The sequence below is a fragment of the Cucumis sativus genome, chromosome 7, assembly GCF_000004075.3.
Source record: "Cucumis sativus cultivar 9930 chromosome 7, Cucumber_9930_V3, whole genome shotgun sequence".
NCBI lineage: Eukaryota > Viridiplantae > Streptophyta > Magnoliopsida > Cucurbitales > Cucurbitaceae > Cucumis > Cucumis sativus.
In genome coordinates, this window is record NC_026661.2 from 9,167,096 (window position 1) to 9,189,776 (window position 22,681).

Sequence of the window (22,681 nt, forward strand, 5' to 3'; positions counted from 1 at the left end):
AGATTAGCTGCTCTTCTCTTAATATTTCTTAGAGAGAGTAGTTTTTGCTGCTTCTTTTTTTTTCCCCTTATTTTCTTTAGGGAATATGAAAATGTAAGCCATATGAGGGATCAATAAAGTACATTATAATAAAAATTAGAATATGTATGGTTTTCCATTGGGATAGCATTTTGATCTACCAAATCCTTTATCTTTATCTTTATCTTCAAATTATTTCTTGCCTGCTTTTATTAGTAAGACGAAGAATTGTATATGTTTTAACTTTTGGGTTTTGTGAAACTCAACGTGTTTTATTAGTTCTTAATAAGAGTATATAGTGGAAGCTTGCTTTTCATCAAGAAGAACAATGTAGGGAGAAAAGTTTTCATTGCATTTCATTTATAGAATATTGTAGTGAGGATATATTGTAAACAAATCTGACAGAGTAGAGTATATACAGATACAGATTATTTATTTATGAGCTAGTAGTGTGTATAAATAAATACAATATTATAAGGTGACATAATATAATTAATTTTGTTTGAGGAGGGGAGGGGTGTTTTTGAAAATTAAGGAAGAAAGACAGAAAGATACGTATGGACAATGTGATTAGCTATAATGGAATTAGCTTTGTGTGTGGGATGAAAAGCATCCCAGAACACATATTTGTTGGCATCAGAACATGTAAATGGATTCATTTTTGAGCACATGAAACCCATCTCAAATCTACCTGTTCCACAGCATGCTCTTCTTGAATTACTAAACCCTGTGTCAATTTTAATTTCCAGAAAATGGAAAACAAATCATAATCATATTATATATACTTTCTTTTGACAATTTTAAATGTTGTGTGTGTGTGTGTGTATATATATGGTATGAAATGATTTTCTTTTATTCCATTTCAAAATTAAAGCTTTAGGGGATTTGATTGAAACAATTAAAATGTGATAATGGAATTTAAATATATTTTTATTAGTTAGTTTTAATCTTAGAATATATAATTGATGTAAGATGTTTATTGTTCTTCTATATGAAACCAAGAATTATTCAATCCCTACACTTCAAAGTTGTTGAAGAACTTGTTAAAATGAATTTATAAGAAAAATATCAACAAAGTTGAGAAATTATGTATTAATTCATTTAATTAAATAATAAATGTTTTTTTGCCCAGAAAAAGAATTAAAGTATGAGTAGCAAACTCATCACAAGAAATTAAACTAAAGTGAGAAGAAGACGAAAAGAAAGAAGATAATCTACTTTACCTACTTAAATCACCATTCAAAATTTGACAAAACTATTTATTTGAATAACAATTACAAAAATTTATTTCCTCTCCATTATTCCTAACGATATTTTTTAAAAAGAAAATCGTTTTTTATAAATTATCCGAATTTGTGTACCTCTAAACTCTTAAGAGTTTAAAAAATACTCTTAAACTTTATTAACAGTTTAAAAGTACCGTTAAAATTTTGTTTCAAAAATATCCTTGAACTATTGAAAAAGTTTCATACATACCCATGACATTAAAAAAGTTTTTTAAAAAATACTCTTATTACTCAAAAAAATCACACCAATTTTCTTATCAACCAAAATAAAACTTAAATTTTAAGTTAAAATCAAAGTTTTAATTAAATTATTTGACTATTAACAAACATAAATAAATGGAGTGCAACCAATCATTATAGTTATTGTTGTAAATAACATACATTTAATTGTCAAATAAAAAATATTTTGACCATTAAAACACAATGATATTCCCTTTGTTTGTGATTTTTGTGATTTTTTTTGTTTGACTAATTATTTTCTAGTATGTTTTAAAAAGTAATTTTTATTTTGGAACTGTGTGAAATTTTGTGAAATTTTATGTTTTAACCAAGGATTAAAATATCAATGTTAATTTTAGAGAAATTTCAACTTGGATGGATATTTTATAAAAAATTATAAAAAAATTTAAAAAATAAATTTAAATTATTAATTTTCAATGAGTAAACATGTTTATTATTTATATTATATTATAGGAAATTTTTTAAAAATAATAAATTTTACAAAATATTTACAACCTATAGCAAATTCTATCACTAATAGTCATTGATATGTTACAGTAATAGAATCTAAAATTTTGCTATAGCTTGTAAATATTTTAATTTATTTTGCTATTTTTTAAAATGTCTCTATATTATACTAGTGTCTTTTATTTTTTGTGATTTGTAAATTTTTTAACCTAAACTTTTTGTTTTTATTTTGAAGGCTAAGAAATTTGGTATAGAAATTGGATCAATGATAATATTTTTTATTATTTTTTCTAAGTTTGAGGGTATTTATAAATTTTTTCAATAATTTAGTGGTGTTTTTCCATAAAAAAAACGACATTTTCTATCCATGATATTTTTGAACTATTTTCAAAAGTTTATAGACATTTTTTTACACAAAACTCAAAGTTTAGGAGCATTTTTTTTAAATATTTTTATTTAATGAAATCTCAAAGACTACGAATAATTGAGTTTTTAAAATGTAACGTTTTTGGTTCTCAAGTCTGTAAAATTTTTTAGAAGTAATTTTTTTATTATTTTAAATAATAACGACATTTTAAATTATAAAATATTATTTTTATTACAAAAACTATCTCCTCTCACTTTCCAATTTTGCTAAAAATATTTTTTCAATTTAAAAGAACATATAATCATTTAAAATTTAAAAAAAATACATCAACAACCATTTAAACCTATTTTTAAAAATTTGATAACAAAAGGAGGAGTGCTTGCAAAAATATCAAAAAAGAATTTATGATAACATGACTCATGTCAGTGTATTATCTAAATTACAAAAATAATAAATTTAAAAGTCGACAACTATGATTATCATTTGATATCACTAATTTTGTTATATTCCTAATATGCAAATAAATAAATAAATAAATAAATGTTATGTTTAACCTTTTAAATGTGTTTTGTGATTTGATGCAATTTATGATGAAAACTCAAAAACCAAATCCAGATTTAAAAATTTATGATGAAAACTCAAAAACCAAATCCACATTTTTTAAATCTTTTTACAGACAAATGTCCAACGTGATCTTTAAGTTGTGGACTAAAAAAGTAATTTTGAATAAATATTATGATGATATAGGTTCTTCTTATTAAAAAAAGAAATGAAAAATAAAAGAAATTAAATTTGGATAAGAATTATATTCAAATGTAGACTGCACCTAATTGATCTATGAATCTATTTCTTTCAGACACACACACACACATATATATTAACAACTAATTACTATTTAATATAGAAATTAAAATAGATTTGAATAGGAACTCACCAAAGTAGCTAGGATGAAGAATCATATCATAAAGAATATCAAATGGATTGGAAAACACAATCTGAATCCCTTTCAATTCCTCATTCATCGTTTTCACTAACCCCATCAATTTGGCATTAAAATCCCTTGCAACTCTATTGTACTTCTCAACACACTCACCAGTACCTCCAAAAATCAACCTTGAGCTCCTCTCCAATGGTAAGCACCCCATTGGAGGGAGCCCCCCGATCGACATCTTACGAGCTCCGAGCGCATAGAGCTCTCGAACAAACCCTTCTGCAGCTCTAGCAAGAAAATTTTGGTAGTCTTGTTGGGAAAACTGAGAGGATCTTGGAGGGAGGAGGAAGTAGTTTTCTAGGAAGTCATTTGTGCCTAAGCTTACGAGATAAAGGAATTGGGAAATGGTGTGGTTGGCTTTTGATGGGCCAAGATAGTCTCTCAATTTCTTCTGGTATTCTTTGTAATATTGGAGTTCTTTCCATAGAGGGATCACTGACTGCATGCATCACAAAAACAAACAATTACAAGATAAAAAGTGGAAAGAAACTAGAAATTACGAGAAATAGGGTTAGGGTTGGAAGAGGAGAATGAGAGCACTTACAAAAACATCAGAAGTGGCATTATCATAGCCAGTACCAGCAGAAGCAAAGCAAACACCAGAAGCAAAATGAGTAATATTATAAGAAGGATCCAAATAAGCTGGGATTGTGGGTTTGATCCCAAAAGCTTCAGAAATAAAATCAGTAACAATTTTGCCATTGGAGAATCTTCCTGTGGCTTTTCCTCCTTCAAAATCACGACCATATGGTGCAAAATCACTTTTTAAAATAGTTGAAATGTGGTTGTTGTTACCTGAATCTACCGATGAATCTCCAAACACTATAATACCTGGAACACCACCACCAACCCTCTTATTCTCATTCTTTCCTTCAACTATTTTCTTCTCTATTAACAAATTATTACACATCAACATCAACATCGTCAACAATGTCAAACACCCAAGTTTTTCCATATTATTCTTTTATTATTATATGATATATCTATCTTCTATTGTTGGTTGCCTTTAATTTCTTGAATATATGTGTATATATATCTACCTGGAATGCTACTTATCAAATAAATAAAATGAAAGTAGGAAAATTTTGTAACGTGTTAAATTATAGTTAGAGAAATTTTTTGAGATTTTGAGCCCCTACATCACATAAAAAAAAATTGAAGGGACCCACACTTCTTATAGATGAGCTACTCCTCTCCTTTCTAATTCGTTTTGTATCTTCCATTTAAGCTTTGGTAGGCTTTCTATTTGTCTTTGCCTAATTATTGAATATGTTTTTTAATTTACAAACTTAATTGGTACAATTTTGAAAGTTTAACGCCTAATTGATTATATTCATTAATTTTAAAAAAAATATATATTTAACAGTTCAAATATGTAATATGTGTATTCAATACAAAACTGAAAGTTGAAAGATGGATTTGACATTTTTAACTCCTTGCATGAAAGTTTAGGAATTAAACTAATAATAACGTAATGAAAGTTGTATTTTTAGTTGTAATGGTCCATTTTTGTGATATCTTGTGCTACTAATTTTCTGTCATATTGTACTGAAATTGAAGCTATTTTTCTTAAAATGGTGTCATAATTTCATATTAATAAAAGGGTTTCATTGTAAACAGGATTTGTGTGTAACCATTTTCGAGACACATATTGGACCTAAATTAACATCGTCTCATGTTTTAGAAGTAGTAATTAGATGTAGATGATCTTTTAGATGAAAAGCTAAAAGTATTTTTTCTTTTTAAATCGTTCAAAAACAAATTGTTTGCATCTTCAAAAAAGAGAGAGGAAAAAGAGAAAAAAATGAATAGGTTGTTGTTTCATTGAGCAAACGGAATCATGAAAATACTGAATTTGAGAGGTTGTTGATGAGCAACGTGGTTTGAGGCACGGAAACTGGGCGTTGGATTTATTAAGGTTTCACGTTTTGTATGTGATATCACCCTAAGCCCTCTCACGCTACTTAAATGCCTTCTTCCCTACGTCCCCCCTCCCGTCCCTATGTGTAACAAACCACCGTTGTAAATTAAAAGCTTGTGTTATACTTCCATTATTTTTACTTTAATTTCTTCTTTATTTTTATGTTTCGTCATTCTTTTGAACAATCTCATGCTGTGTCAATCAAAATTAAATATCATTTCTCTAACTTTTATCGCCCATTTAATATGGAGAAAACAAGGCTTACTAAAATATTGGTGTCCATATTTCAAATTTAAATTTAAATTTTATAAGTATATTGGTCAAAGATCAATATCACGAATTTGTAGGGTTGATCTCTTTTTAGAAGCCTACATGAACTTTGGTTCGGCATTCAAATTTGATGCAAAAATATCCAAAAATACCATATTGTCCTTAAATTGCGCACTAACTTAGGCTCGATCCTTATAAAATATAGAGAACTCCTTCTATGTGTCTATGCTGATCTTAGTCTTCCTTTTAAGATTGGAATTCCCTTCTCAACAGCAATGGTTTAGACTTTCCCTGAATCAAGATTATTTTCAGTATGCTGCCAATCAACGATTGACGCATTTGCACAACAAAACAATGAGTAACAAGCAAAAATACAATGGCTGTAGAATACAGCAACTCTTCCTCAATGATCAAATGTGACTTGAATGATAATCGGAATCGGCTTGCTCAATACCCACATTCAACAATCCTAAACGGGTATCATAACATACTTTAAATACTTGAACTAAGAAGGAAAAATGTCACCCAATTGAAAAAGATAAGCCACTCTCCAATAAAGAAAAGTATATCGAATAATATATTTCAGCAGCATAATTCCAAATAAGAAAAATATTACGCTGAAAAGTCTTCTCCATGTTAAAACCAGATTTAAGACTTTGCTTCAAACAACTAAATAAAACACTGCCTTATAGAAAAATATAAGGCCAACTCCTAAAACATACCCGCACAACATTAGTAAAGGTGTTAGAAGTGACAAAATAGTAATTAGTTGGTGAAGGAATGAAATTCCCATAGCAAAAGCGTATGAATGGTGTGCAAATGAAATTTAATTCAAAATTTAATTCAAAGAAAACAAAAGAAAAGCTTAATTAAAAGAAAACAAAAGAAAAGCCTAAACATGCTTTTAAGGAGGAAAAAAAAAGGAAAGAAACTTACAAGTCTCCCAAAAGAAAAGCTTAATTCAAAGAAAACAAAAGAAAAGCCTAAACATGCTTTTAAGGAGAAAAAAAAAAGGAAAGAAACTTACAAGTCTCCCAATAACTCTGAATCGATCTCCAAAGAACACCACACAATTTTTCTCGTTATTCTCAAGGTGAAAATCAACCGAGAGTGTATGGATATGGACTTTTTAGAGAAGATTTTTTTAGAACAAAGAGATCATGAAAAACCCAAAAGAAGAGAATGTGTATCCAATGCTACAAAATTGATAATACTTGACGCCTACAACTTTGAAATTTTTGACAGTTTTAATAATAACTATTAAATAAAAAGAAAAAACATAAAAAATAACCAAAAGTGAAAAAATACATTATTTTTTATTTTTTATTTTAAATATTTGACAGACTAAAAGTTTCCAAATTAATTTTAATTACTTGACATTTTAATATAATTTTTCTCCCTTCTTTAAGAACAAAATATTTTCCTTTTTTTTTCAAATTTCCCATTTTCCCCAACTTAAAAAAAAACCCTAATTTTTTCATCCAAAATTTTCCTCATCGTTTCTCCCATCCACAATTTCTTCATCTTGGTCGCACACTTCTCCAATCACACCCAAAAATCCAGACGACCATTCACCACACTCACCACGCCCAAGCATTCAATGGCCCGTCCACCACTCCCAAGCTCCTACAGCAGATCATCTGCGCGTGCACGAATATCCCACCAACGGCTGTGATACCCACGTTCGGTCTCTTTTGCTCAAGCACTACTGCCACACGCACGATCACCCTTCGTTTAATCGACCACACGCCGTCGTTGTCTATGTCCAATCATCATTGTCGTTGTAGCTTTGACACCGTCATCATCTACAAGGCAACGCTCCAAAAAAGTTTGGACTTTTCACATTTCAAGCTACTTGGTCAAGAGTTTCCTTAACGTAAGAACAAAGTCTCTTCTTCTTCCTTTCTTCTAAATCATTTTCCAACTTTTGTTATTAATAGGCTTGTTAATTGGAATTTGTATATTGTTCTGCTGTCATTCAATTTATTTATAGTTTCGGTATTCCAATGGTACATCTCTGTTGGTTGAGAATGGAAAGTTTCTTCTTTCTGCGAAGCATACACGAAGAACTATTAGCACAGAGTATATTATCTCAATGGATGTTGAAAAGATTTTGAGATCAAGTAGCTCTAGCTTACATTGGAAAACTAAGGTGAGACCGCACTTGATGAACAACTATATAATTTATCGTTTGCATACTTTGCTGTCTGTGTTAATATAATTACAACACTACAAAACTTCACACTTCTTAGGCCACAAATTATGATTTCAATTATATGTAGTATACATTAAGTCTGTGAGAATGACATAATAATATAAAAACATAGGTCTATACATGAGGTAATATTTTGGTTGTCCAAGCTGCCGGTTGGAATTAAAGTAATGTTCTATGTCAATTAGGGCTTGCTTAAGTTATGTCATTTTAGTTATATTCAAACGCCTATTTCAATTTTTAACCAGAAAAAAGGTTTCGATGGCTCTACTTATTCCTTTAAATGTTAGTTAAGAGAAAATCATCTTATGGCATTGGCTTCATGAACCCTTCAACATATGATATTTGAGATCATAATATGTTTTTTACTTGTAGAAAGAATTTGGTTGCAAATATTGAGCTTTCAATTTTATTTATTTTTCCTACACTTCTACTCTTTTAGGCAATAGCGTTTCATTTTTCTTTTTATCACCTTATAGGATGCATCATTCTCATAGGATGTTTCTTTAATCCATTAATTCTGGCATGACTATAGAAGTATAAATATCATGTAGGTTCTTGTCAAGTACTTTATGGAGATAAGTCCTAATGCATGCCTATAAATTATTGACTATTTCTTCTACTTCCAACATTTGTTTCTCTCTCTCTTTCACTTTTTATTGTTTCTAATACTAACGGTTTCAAGAGGAAAAATCCAATGTCAAACAAGGGTGGGTTACATCTGACAGTAAGTGGGTTACATCTATTAATTTACAACTTTTCAATTATACGGTACAAAAAGATAAACTACCCATATAAAGGAAAGCAACGCTTGTTGTTGGATTTCGTTCTTTTTTGTAGTAACAAGTTTGAATAGATGAAAGACCCTCCATGTTGATAATTTGTTGTAGGATGGTTGTTTTTTGTAGCATGTTGATTTTATTTACTAGGATGATATTTAAACCGATAGGTTATATAGACACACACACCACTTGTTTATATAAACCCACACGCATAGGTACACAACCAAACAAAACCAATTGGAACCATCAATATGAATTTTTGTATCATTCATAACTTCAAATTTTTATTTTTCTGAAAGTCATTTAACTTCTTTCCATTGTTTGCATATACTTTTTTCATTTCTTAATGATGTAGTTTGTTAGATTAAATGTTAGAGCTAGGTAGAACAATATCTTCCTACGGTAGAAGTTTGAGCTATTGTAATTAAGCATGTAACGACTAACTATATATATGATTCGGTGATATATGTAATAATTTGTTAAAGTATTAGTTATTTGATGAAAAGTTTGGGTTGATTTAATTGTTCAATTAATATGCATATTTTGTTTAACCTTGACATGCAAAACGTGTCAAGAGTAAACAAATTCTTGACATTTATAAACTGTCAAGTATAATTTTACTTGACGCGTAAAAACTGTCAAACAAATATTCCTCTTTCATATACTTGACGCCTTTTACCTGTCAAGTATAATTGTACTTGATGCTTAAAAATTGTACTGGATTACTTGACACATTCAAAAACGTCAAGTAAACAATACTTAATAGGTAAAAAGTGTCAAATATTGTCAGTTTTGTAGTAGTAGTGATCTTAACAATTTTTAAGAGAGATGGAGGGGGAAGTTATCAAATAACTCCTTCCCTTCTCCCTCACGTGCGAGTTATTCTATTAATGAAATAAAATAAAATAAATATATATTTAAACCATATTATATCTCATATAATATAAACTTTATATTATATCACATATCATATAACCAATGGTTTAGACCTCTTAGATGTCTTAAAGTTTTAATATGAATCAAATCCATACTAATTTTAACTTGTAGTTTATTTATGATCTTATTCATATTATTATTATTATTTGAATCATATTCAAATATTAACTTCTCTCATAAAAACTTTATATTATAATGTATCAAATACATTATATTAACTATATCATATATAATTTATTCCCTTTAATCAATTTGAAAAATCAAATTTAAACCAAAATAAATTTAATTCTCATTTATTCTTATTGAACTAACAATGAGACTTTATGGACCTACAAATTAAAGCTCCAATGATATTACGTTAATTAATTAAACTCTTTAATATTACCTATCGTTATTCCACTAAAGATTAACAGTTGCACTCTTCTTACCGTAGATAAATTTGTGTGCCCATTAGATACAATAAATCAACAATACAATGACACTTCACAAAATTGCTCGTAAGTACAGTTAGGCCAAAAATTACTGTTTTACTCTTGTAGTTACATCTAACTGCTTAAGTACTACTTCTAATGAATAATAAGTTATAGTCCCACTATAACTGAACTCCTCTCGAGGCAACATTGTTCAAGCCCTAGAATCAGTCCTTAAGAGTAGGGGTGAAATCAGGTTGGGAGACATTCTTAACCTAACCCATATTTTTGGATTATTTGGGTTGATAACCAGAATAACTCAAATTTAGTTTTCAATCCAACCCAATCTAACCCGAAAAATTTAGATTGGGTTGGATTGGATTGTCGGATTGTATAATTTTTTTTTAGTTTCTAATGGTTGTCGGGTTGTGTGAGATTAGCTTGTGGAGGAGACGGATAGACAAGTCTTGGAGACGAAGAAGAGTCAGAGATCGAAAATAGAGGAGGGATTGATATATGAGATCGGCCTGTGGAGGTTGATATAGAAGACGAACGAAACGGACAGGTCTCGCCATCTTGGGTTCGAATGTAATGGATGCGTCTTGGATTGGATCTGAGATGGAGGAGGAGATGTCAGAGAGCTGAGACGTCGGAGAGCTGAGACGCTAGAGGAGACGTGTGAGGGAGAACCAAACTGTGTGTCTGCGTTGTGCGAAAAGAAACCTCTAATTTGTTTTTCTTATTATATATATATAAATGTTATCTTATATTATATTATATTATATTATATTATATTATATTAATTCAGGTTGGGTTGGGTTGAACCAAAATTTTCAACTCTCCAACCCGACACCCAACTCAACCTAAAAAAATAAAAAAAAATTAACCCAACCCAACCAATATTTTAACCTAACACAATCCAACCCTTATAATATGGGTTGGGTAGTCCGAGCTATTCGTGTTCAACCCATATTCTTACACCCCTACTTAAGAAAACAATTTTTCTACTTACTCTATCCATAAAGAACGAGTGAATCCCTTCTTGTGTAGCTGTGTTCTCAGCTCCTCAATCAGATGAATCCCTAAAATGTTAGGCATATTAAATCAGTGACAAGGCCACTTTCACCCATGCCAGGCAGGCAGCCTTGTTTCGACAAGGGCATTGATCTCACAAGTCCTACTTAGACTAGATGAAGACTATAATGTTGTGGTAGCAACACTTCAAGGTAAACCAAAGCTATCATGGTTGCAAATGCAATCAGAGTTGTTGTCGTATGAAGCAAGACTGGAAACTCAAAATGCTCAAAGGAATGTAGCTGTGAACAATAACCCCTCTGTTAATATGGAAAGTAATAGAGGGTTTTCAAATCATACACCGCAAGGTCGAGGAAACAATTTTTCTTATGGAAATTGCGGCAACAATGGAGGATGATCAGGAGGGCAAGGTTGAGGTAGAGGACAATTTCGCCTGACTTGCCAAGTTTGTGGGAAAATAGGACACACGACATATGTTTGCTACAACAGGTTTAACAAGGAATTTGTTCCCAATAGTGGAAATATATAATTCAAACAAAAGGACAACCAACAACTTTAGGAACAACAATGGCCAATCACCCACTGCCTTCGTGACCTCTCATTCTGGTAACCCATTCAATGTGATTGGAGAAAATAGTGTTGATACCAATTGGTATGTAGACAGCGGAGCTAAGAACCACGTGACTGCTGATTACACCAACCTTGCTAATCCAATGGAATATGGAGGTAAGGATCAAGTCACAATAGGTAATGGTGATAAACTAAAAATTACATGCATTGGTAACTCAACTTTCAAGAATGGAGGTTACATGCTATCTCTTGATAATATTCTATATGTCCCTGCTATTGCTAAAAATTTAGTCAATGTATCTAAACTTGCAAGAGATAAATACATTTTTGTTGAATTTCATGATGACTACTGTCTTGTAAAGGACAAGGGTACGGGGCAAACAATTTTGAAGGAACACTTATGATCTATATCATTTGAATGAAGATGTTGTGAAACCTGTTGTTGAAGGAAAGAGGAATATCAGTGACTCAAAGGAGGTTGTGGACATAAATAAAGTCAATCAATCAACCCTGTTTTTAGCAAATATTTATGTAAATAGTGTTGTTTCTAAGAACACTTGGCATCGCCGTTTGGGTCATCCATCGTCGAGAATTTTTTATTTGATCACCAGAAGATGTAATATGACTTTCAAAAATGAAAAATTACAGTTTTGCCAATCCTGTCAAATGGGTAAAAGTCACTCTCTTCCATTCTCGCTATTTGAATCTCGTGCTACAAAACCTTTTGATTTAATTCATACAGATGTTTGGGGTCCAACCCCGGTTATGTCTATGGATGGCTTTCACTGCTACGTATTACTTCTTGATGATTTTAGTAGATATGTCTAGATATATCCTCTTAGACTCAAAAGTGATACCACTGCAGCCTTTGAACATTTTTTGAATTTGATTCAAAATCAGTACAGTGGCAACATCAAAACTCTTCAATATGATAATGGTGGTGAGTACAAGAGAATTCATCATATATGTGGGCAACGAGGAATATTAACTCTGAATGTCTTGTCCTCACACTTTGGCACAAAATGGATGTGTTGAATGTAAACATTGTCATGTTGCTAAAATGGGTCTCACACTTATGGCTCAAGCTTCCTTGCCTCTTAAATTTTGGTGGGAAGCTTTCTTTACAGCAGCCCAGTTGATAATTGGTCTCTCATCCTCAGTTCTCGGTGATAAGTCACCCATGGAAGTATTACTCAACAAACAATTTGATATTAAATTGTTAAGAACATTTGGGTGTGCTTGCTTTCCATGTTTACGCTCTTATCAAACTCACAAATTTAATTTTCATTCTGAAAAATGTGTTTATTTAGGACCGAGCTTGAACACAAAGGATATAAATGTTTGAGTTCCACCGGCCGAATATATGTATCAAGAGACGTGAAGTTTAATGACCAAGAATTTCCATTTGCACACCAATTTTCTTCTCCACAAGTTTGCTAGCCCAATCTCTTCAAGGCCCATTACCTAGCCCACCCACAAATCTTACGACCCTATCTTTATCAGGCCCACCTACAATTCCCAATGTCAATCCTGCCAATTTCAATTCTTCACATTTAAATCCTTCCGCCTCACCTCTTCAACCCACTTCTTCTCCTTTGGCTCAAATTGAAACTCACAGCCCATCTCATATACCTAACCCATCTCTTATCTCTCCCACACATAGTTCTACGCTGATCTCTTCTCCTCTGCCGTCTCTGAATTCGTCGTCCTCATCTTCATTCGATCCCTTACTTTCCGCCGCTAGCTTGCCGACTCTTCCTCCTAATAACGCCCATCCTATGATTACACGCGAAAAGGCTGACATATTTAAACCCAAGGCGTGGTTATCGAGTGTCACAACTGATTGGACGATCATGGAACTGACAAGAGCGTCTGATGCTCTCAAGACTCCTCAATGGCAATCTGCCATGAATGAAGAACTCACTACTAAATTGAACAACCACACATGGGACCTCGTACCTCCCCCTTCTCATCATAACGTTGTTGGTAATAAGTGAGGTTTTCAAATCAAACGAGCTGCTGATGGTTCGATTCAACGCTACAAAGCGCGTTTGGTGGCTAAAGGATTTCATCAAAATCCTGGGGTGGAATTTTTCGAAACATTCAGTATTGTGGTCAAGGGTTCCACGATTCGAGTGATTTTGGGGCTGGCAGTTTCAAATTGTTGGGCTCTCCGACAACTTGATTTCAATAACGCTTTTCTCAATGGAAATTTGATGGAAGAGGTATATATGTCACAGCCGCCTGACTTTGCTAATTCGGAGTATCCGGACTATGTTTGCAAATTGAGGAAAGCCATTTATGGCCTCAAACAGGCTCCTCGGGCATGGAACGATACTTTAAAGAACACTCTGCTAAGTTGAGGCTTTGTAAACTCAAAAGCAAATGCATCTCTCTATGTTCTTCGAACTCACCAAAATGTTGTGCTCCTCCTTTTCTATGTTGATGATGATATCACTAGAAATAATACAGGAATGATCTCAAATCTTATACATCGTCTTGATGCCTCTTTTGCACTTAAAGATCTGGGAAATTTAAGTTATTTTTTAGGCATTCAACTGTATAGTCTGGGTTCTGGAATTATTTTAAACCAGTCCAAGTATGTGGATGATTTATTGTTCAAGCTTGAGTTAAACAATGTGAAACCTGCTCTGTCTCCTTGTGTTGTGGGAAAACAACTATCTATATCTGATGGGTCCCGGATGCCAAATCCCTCTCTATATCGAAGCACAGTTGGAGCTCTCTCCAATATCTCACACGTACCCGGCACTAAACATTATGGTATTCATATCCAACCAACCAAGCGCTGAGTTTAATATTGTGGCATACTCTGATGTTGATTGGGCCTTCAACATAGATGATGAGAGTGCTAAGGAATATCCACTTAGTGGAGATGTCCAAGTGCAACCAGCTTACCCATAGTATCTTTATTCGAAAAAACTCTCATTCACCATGATCCATGCTCTTTTTGTTCAGGCCGAATTTTCATTCCATAATAGCTTTTAGTTAGATTCAAAATCCTATATACACTTACTATAAATAAAGGATCATAGGCACATGGAAGCTAGGTAAGTCCTTCCTACTCCTATCTTACTCCAACCATTTGATCATAAAATACTTACTTAAATATCAAAGGTTTTTGTGGTTTTGTGGTAGGTATCACATCTGTGTTTTTGTTTTGTTTGTCTTGAAGGTTACCTTTCTTCTCCAAAATTACAAATTTATCATTAAAGCAGATGAAAGTCAAATGAAGTCTTGTTTGATAGGAAAAATCAATTCTTTCTCGATATGGATTGTATAATTAATTTTAAAATAATAGTTGACAACAAAAACTGAATTTAATTTTAAGCTAAGTATACAGTATGAAACGAAAATAAAGTAGCATTATTCGATACCTTTCAATTTTGAATAAACCATGGTAAACTTAATTACAAGCCACACCTATTCATCTATCCAAATCTAACAGATAAAGAAGCTTGATGGTCACCCAAACTAAAGTTTTAACCATGCAACTTCCTTAATAACCCTAAATTAATACATACTAGTAATTATGTATGATTTAAAATCATAAGTTACACATACCAGTAATTATGTATAATTTATAAATTTCCCTAAAAGCAACCCATGGGCTGAACCAGGCCAACATCAAATCCTTGAGCATTACTACATGAAGCTTTGGCTACTTGATTCTTGTAACTTAGCTTCACATCCTCCAGCTTTATTCCTTTGCATGGAAATTTTGGGCTACAATCGAATTTGATGGCCACCGGTGTGGCAGATGTCCCGTGAATGTTTTTGTATTTCACGTCGCTAACTGTAACTCCAGAGCTCTATTCATTCACAAACAACACCAATTTTAGTATACAAATTGTATGGACGAAGGATTGAATATAATCTCTTTCTAACTTGAGAAAAAAAAAATATTATGGTTTACACATTATTAAATACTTAAGATTTAAGAGCTTGTTTGAATTGATTAAAAAAGAGTTTTTCATTTTTATTTAAACTATATATTGGTAATATATAGTGAATGAAGTTAAACACATTTGGGTACTTGATTGAACTAAAACCTCATTTGACATAAAACTTTAGATAGATAAATATGTCCAGCTATTATTTTGTGGGGATTTGATATTTTTATTTACATTATAGTAAATAGTGTTTTCAGCAAGAAGTGGTAATTAGTAAAGGCAATAAAAATTAAAGAGAAAAAAAAAAGGATTAAGATGTACACACCTGTCCAGGACAACCTTGATTATGGGGACAATAATTTTGATCAATAATTATAGGATTCTGAACATTAGTCATTGTGAGATGTTGAAAACGAATATCTTTTGCAAACCCACTGCTTTGTCTTCCCCAACTTTTTATTCTCACTCCATTTTGAGTATCCATAAATTTGCATGATTTTACTGTCACATTCTGAACCCCCTTCTCTTTTAACTCTTTCCCCAAACTTCCAATGCTACACCAATCAAACTAAATTAAATTAAAACCAATTCAAATTATCTATAAAGAAAAAAAGCAAATATCTAAAGTGTCTACGTACGTACCTAATTCCATGGCCAGGTCCACAAACAACATTCTCGATCCATAAGTTGGAACTTCCAGGGCCTATGGAAATGCAGTCATCACCAGTGCGGATATTAGAGTTGAGGATGGTGACATGAGATGAATCTCCTACATGAATTCCATCAGTGTTCGGACTGTTGCTAGCGGCGAAGACCTTTAGCCCTTGCATTTTTACATTACGGCATTGATTTACAACTATGTGAAATATCTGACTATTCAGTGAAGTTAATCCATTCACCAATATGTTTTGTGAATTGGTAAATTCCAGTGACTGCACAAAACACACAACACGATATTTCTTTTTAGATTGGACTTTAGAGTGTTAATTCAGTTCCAAGAGGAAACGAAAAAGTATATATCTAAGCGAAAATAATAATATGCATAATAATTAGTTCTATATCCTCAAATTGTTACTTGTTAACACGAATAAAAAATGTTTGCGCTTCCAATATAGGATGAAATAATTGTTTGAAAGTAGATATATATATATACTTTTTATTCTTGAAAATATGTGTGTTTCTTTGCTGAGTTTAAAAAATGTGCATTTAATTTTTCAAGTTTATAAGAATATAACCCTTCAGTTTCTGTATCTTTTTAGTCCATAAATTTGAAAAAACTTACATCTAGCAAGTTTCTCAACTAAATTTATACTTTTGTTAAAGACAATTATATAACATTTTAAATTATAAAATAATTTTCAGGCATGAGTAAAACTTGTAAGGGCAGTTCTTCACTACAGTAGTAGTTGGAGAAAAAATTGAGAAGTTTGTGAGATGGTAAATTGTTGTTGGAGAGTATTATTGGATGAGTTGCACAGAGAAAGCTGGATATATATAATTGCACACAAAGTATATGGGCAAAGTTTTTACTTACCGTGGTTCCAGAAGGACAAGTATTGGCAGAATTTTTGCAAGCCCAAAGCTGAGTTCCTTGACCATCAATAATACCACCTATGACAGTGACTCCATTAACGTTGTGAAAAAGTATCCAATTTTCAGAATTGGAAGTGAGACGAAAATCTGAAGGAGCCACTAGAGTGCCGTCAATACGTATAGTAATGTCATTATTTTTGCAAGGGCCATTGAAAGTTGCACTACGAACATAAAATTTGGCCTTAGGCACATAAATGGTAGCTGGTTTAGAAGAGCTACAAGCGTGCATCCATGCCAATTGTAAGGCCTTGGAGGAGTCGGTTTCTGCGTTATTGGGTTTGGTTCCAAAATCCAGAACGTTGAATGTTAAGGGAGTGGCAAAGGCAGCTAAATTATTGAACAACATAAGGACAGTTAGTGTTAAGAAGAAAAGAAATGAAGCAATTGTATGAAGAGCCATTGCCATTTCTTATAATATGGACAAAATTATTGTATGCTGAGGATATGGAGAAAGTTTAATGGGTTTGAAGGCTGTATATAGTATATTTTTATAAGGGAGAACAAGGCACTCAATTTTGATAAGCAATTTCCCAATTATGTTAAAAAGGGACTTACTCTTTTTGTTTATTATAGAATATGCATACGACATGAATTTACCAATCTCAAATGTTCAGTTTATAGTTTTTGAATGAAAAAAACAAGAGAATTTCATTTAAACAAGGTTTACTCCCCCACCAAAAGTGCTAAGAATTACTCAATATTAGTAAGTCAATTTGGAAATTAAATTGCAAATCTCCATACATGCATGCATGCACTAATGTATTAGAGAATGAAACAACCATACAGTCATCAAGTCCACGTATACTCCATTGCACAGTCAGCTAAATAAGAAAAGCCACATCAGTATTTATCAAGAAGACCAAGTTTGTTAGCATTCTATTTCTCTGAGAATATTGGGTGTTTTTGTAATATTGTGTCATGAGTATGTGTATATATCATTTATTTAAATATCCTCCTATTTGTTTATTATTTTCCCTAATTGTATAAATGGATCATATTGGATCACTTCCACTTATATAGAAGAAGAAATCTACTATTGCTCTATCTAAATTCCTTATCTCATTCGTATATACACAATCGTTGCACTAATTTGCTTTTTATATAAAAATAAAGCATTGATAATCGTAGAGAGAGAGAGATTTTACTTATGCACCAAATTTTATAAGATGGTTGAATACTCAAATCCGATACATTGACGTGCTACTAATGTTTATAACTTGATAATTAAACATGGGATGTTTTAGCAATAGGTTAAAGATGCATTGTATACTTTAGCATTAACATATATACACTCTCTCTTCTATGATCAAATGTTTGACGATCCCACATTCTTGCCGTTGATGTATCCGAAGGAAAATAATAGAAACTGATATAGATGATGAATATATTAATAACCGAAAGATGATGACTATAGTTGATGCCGAATTTTGAGCAAGCAAGACGTACCTAATCTTTATTAGCAAACAACGAAAAATTTGTATTTTAGAGAAGAGAGTTCGCCTACAAGTAAAGATAAACCTAGACAGCAGTTTGGTGTAAGTCCACAACTACTCTAATGTTTAAGTTCGTAGGATGGAAGAATATATACGAAAGTATTTGATACCGGTTGCAAAGCTCACCTCTTTCTAGGACTCCTCATCTTTATTTCATCTCATTCCTATATATCATCTAACTACGAAGTGTGATTGGACTCGCTGTGAGCAAAATTCTTTTGGGTTGAAGTCGATCGACCCAATATCCTTACTAGTTGACTATAGGATTCAATCCCTTATAAACCTAGGTTATATTGAACTTTTGGTCTTTTAGACCTTTCCCTAAGCTCGACTTTGGCCAAGGCCAGGGCCAACTTTATAAGCTTGGTCTATTATTGAGTTTGTTTTTTTAGTCTTCTTTTATTCACTCTTTACTATTCTAACCCTGATTCTTGAATCCACACGTAACAAGTGTATTAGCTAGATTTGACAAAGTTAGCATGTTATATATTTTAACAGGTTGTTTGTTTGGTGAGAATCAAAATTATTTAATAATTTGTTTTGCGGTAATATATAATATGTTTAAGCATTTTGAGAGTTTTAAGCTTTGACATTATAGGATACCTTTATTTAGGAGGGTGGAAATCTCAAGATTTTTGGAGACTTTCCTTAAACCTGAGTTTTCAACATTTTCATGTTAAGGAAAACATCTTTCTCTTTTTTATTTTGCCCTTCTTCTTTTTTTATTTTTTATTTATTTTATAGTTATGCGTGTGTTTGTGTGTATATCACCCTTCTTCATTTTTATTTATGGTGGATTTTCAAAAACAGTAAATATACCCTAAACACTACAATAATAACGGTCTTCTCCAACGCACAGAAACGTTGCCAAAAACCCTAAACTGCGTCGTGGAAGGCTACCACGACATCGACAACCACGTCGTGAAAAGCGCGTCGGTAATACTTTCCACGACGTATCTCAACACAACGTAGAGGAAGGTTTCCCCTGTGCACGATCCATTACATCGCATAAGGCTTTCGTGACGTCGGCATCACCGAAGCATTTTGCGACGCCGACGTCGCAGAATATATATATATATATATATATATATATATATTTTAAAATAATTTTATTATCATTATTTAGGCATTAGTTAAACTCAATGTAATAAAATTTGTAATAAACTGATTAAAATAAAAATATTATTCATTATGAAACGAAATAATACATTCAATGTGTTCAATACAAAAAAATAATTACATAATTCAAAACATTACATAAAAAAAAAACTTCAAGACAGCAGTAGGCGGTGCGGTGGCGAGAGACGGCAACGGCGACGGCGAAATTTGGCAACCTCGAACTTTCTCCCTTTCTCTCTCAAAAATTTGGATTGTGAATGAATTATGAGAGAATTGTCGAATGAATTCAGTTAAATAGGCAAGACTTTCCCCGACGTCTTCAAAAACGTCACAAAAAGCAGGTATCTACGACGTAAGAGGTAGGTGACGTCACGGTTTAGGTTAACTTACCTCGACGTCTGCTCGGCCATGTTGCCGAAAGGCCAAAAATGAATTAATTACGTTTGACTTTCGGCGACTTCGGAGGACACTACATCGCAGAAGGTGGAGCAACAAAATTAATACGTTCGACTATCCCCAACGTGCGTCACCTTGCGTCGTGGAAAGTCGAATCGTTTCGTTGACGTTTCGATGTTCGACGATGTACAAGGACACGACGTCGCAGAAAGGTTTATAACCATTTCACTTTCCATGAAGTCTTGTAGAGGCGCGTCGCAAAAAGATTATCATACAAAATTAGGGTTAGACTTACCGTGACGTTGGAGGGTGCCACGTCGCGGAAATTGTAAAAACAATTTAAATATTCAACTTTCCACGACGTGCATCGCAGAAAGCCTTGACCAAAATGAATCATTTCGGCTTTTTGCGACGTGTTCGAGAGGGACGTCGTGGAAAAGTGAAACAATAAATTAATTAGTACACTTACCGCGACGTTCGTTTTTCGGATGTCGAGGAAAGTCCAACAACGCCGACGTTGCTTTTAGTGACGTCGTGTCTGGCATCACGATATCTCAGTTTTCTTGTAGTGAAACTATTTTAAAATATGGTTTAATTTTCATAAATATAACAAACCAACGAAATATTTACAGCTCGGGTAACAAAATAAAAAAGACCAGGAAGCTTGGCCATTATTTTTAAATATTTCAAGTTTGTTCTTCCTTTTATCATATTTCTTCTCTTGCAATTTTTTTCTTTCCATTGTTTTCTTTTTCTTTTCTTCCTTTGTAATTTTTTTAAAAATATATTTGGTTCAAGATCGTGTACTAAATATAAAAGATCTATTTTATTTATTTTTTTAAACTTTTGTTTGGTTGTTTAAGATCGTGTGTCAAATATAAAAGATCGTGAAAAAATCGTTTGAGATATTAGATAGTCAAATCTAAACGATTGTATACGAAAGAATCTTTAAAAAACCATTTATATTTAGGGCCAAATTTAAACGATCAAATATAAACGATCGTGTACCAAAAAATATTAAAAACAAATCGTTGAGATTAGAGTAGCCAAATTTAAACGATCAAATCTAAACTATCGTGTACCAAATATGAACACAGTCATGTACCAAATCTAAACGATCGTGTACCAAAAACTCTTAGAAAAAATTGTTGAGATTTGACTATCCAAATTTAAACGATCAAATTTAAATGATCGTATATCAAATATAAATCAAATCTAAACGATTGTGTACCAAAAAATCTTGAAAAAAAATCATTGAGATTTTGCTATCCAAATTTAGAAGATCAAATCTAAATGATTGTGTACCATAATATTTGAAAATGAATTGTTTAGATTTGACTATCCAAATTTAAACGATTAAATAATATAAACGATCATGTACTAAATAATATGTCAAATCTAAACTATTGTGTACCAAATAATAGTCAAATTTAAACGATCATTTATTAAATATATTACGCGAGCTAAATGTCAATTAATTACGGGACATTTTTTATATTTTTTTATTGTGAGTATGTGAGTTTTTTCTGTTTTCGAAATTGTTCTATAAAGTATAAGTATTTTGTCACTTTATTATATTTTTTAAAAGATCTATTAAAATAAAGAAAAAAATATTACTTTTCTTACACCCGAAATAAATTACAAGTGTGTTGGATTTTGGCAAAATATTTAGAAGTAAAACTTGTCACACATGATTTAAATTGAAGAATAAGGATGTGCTCCAACCCTATAAAGGAAATCTCTATGCCTCTAATTACAAGTCGCCCTACTTGAAACCACTTTAAGCTTGACTCTACTAACTCTAGTCAACTTTTTTCTTATTGAAACCAGTACTCTTGCTCTCACTCTTGGGTGATGATCCATTTCCCCTTCATCTCTCAGTCTCTCGCTATGGGTCTCCATCCTGCTCTTGATGTCGCTAAGGAATGGAACTGACGACATAACGTAAATAGTGATCGAGTTGTGGAAGTGTCTATTATAAGTCTTATCATTATTTATGAGTGATAGAGTTTTATTTCTATCTCTATTAGTTGATCATCAATGTTTTTATCTAGTTGATTTAGGAGAAGGAATTGTTGAAGAATATGCTGAAGTATATTCCCTACCTTGTTTATTGATCAAAGTTGTGTATTTATACAAGAGTATTAGAAAAATTATGCATAAATAGCTAAATTACCCAAATTAACTAAGGAATGTAATATAATTAGCCTAATATTAATGTTAATTAGCCTAATTTACAGAATTTACATTAATACCCTCCCTCAAACTCAAGGTGGTAGAGTAGCGATCAACTTGAGTTTGGTAAGTAAGTGACAGAATCGATTAGATGGCAAGGCTTTGGTGAAGATATCCGCAGGTTGTTCAATAGTAGAAACAGAACGTAAGAGGAGGGTGTTGCTTAGGAGGTGGTGACGAACAAAGTGACAGTCATTTTCAATGTGTTTTGTACGTTCATGAAACACATCATTGTGAGCAATCTGAATGGCACTACGATTGTCACAATGGAGGAGGGTAGGACCCTGTTGAGGGACACCCATATCGGCAAGGAGCCACCGAAGCCATATAAGTTCAGCTGTAGCATCAGCCAGAGCACGATATTCAGATTCCGTACTGGAACGAGATATAACACTTTGTTTCTTACTACGCCATGAGATGAGAGAATCACCTAAGTAAAAACAGTATCC

At 32.3% G+C, this 22,681-nt stretch overlaps 2 protein-coding genes and 1 long non-coding RNA gene across 3 annotated transcripts; 1 reads left to right on the top strand and 2 right to left on the bottom strand.

Moving 5' to 3' along the window:
- Positions 1–361: 361 nt before the first annotated feature.
- LOC101207130 (GDSL esterase/lipase At4g26790) lies at positions 362–4,467 on the bottom strand. Its single transcript, XM_031889165.1, has 3 exons — positions 3,894–4,467; positions 3,293–3,788; positions 362–745 (listed from the first exon to the last, which is right to left on the bottom strand). Exons 1-3 carry the CDS (start codon positions 4,302–4,304, stop codon positions 549–551), a joined length of 1,104 nt encoding a protein of 367 aa, XP_031745025.1. The 5' UTR covers positions 4,305–4,467; the 3' UTR covers positions 362–548.
- Positions 4,468–6,997: 2,530 nt separating this feature from the next.
- On the top strand, positions 6,998–9,055 carry LOC116405051. The gene is made up of 2 exons (XR_004218107.1): positions 6,998–7,416; positions 7,534–9,055. It is a non-coding gene; the product is annotated as an uncharacterized LOC116405051 (long non-coding RNA).
- Positions 9,056–15,036: 5,981 nt separating this feature from the next.
- LOC101206646 (polygalacturonase) lies at positions 15,037–17,395 on the bottom strand. The gene is made up of 4 exons (XM_031889206.1): positions 16,931–17,395; positions 16,039–16,328; positions 15,722–15,950; positions 15,037–15,315 (listed from the first exon to the last, which is right to left on the bottom strand). Exons 1-4 carry the CDS (start codon positions 17,393–17,395, stop codon positions 15,097–15,099), a joined length of 1,203 nt encoding a protein of 400 aa, XP_031745066.1. The 3' UTR covers positions 15,037–15,096.
- Positions 17,396–22,681: the final 5,286 nt, after the last annotated feature.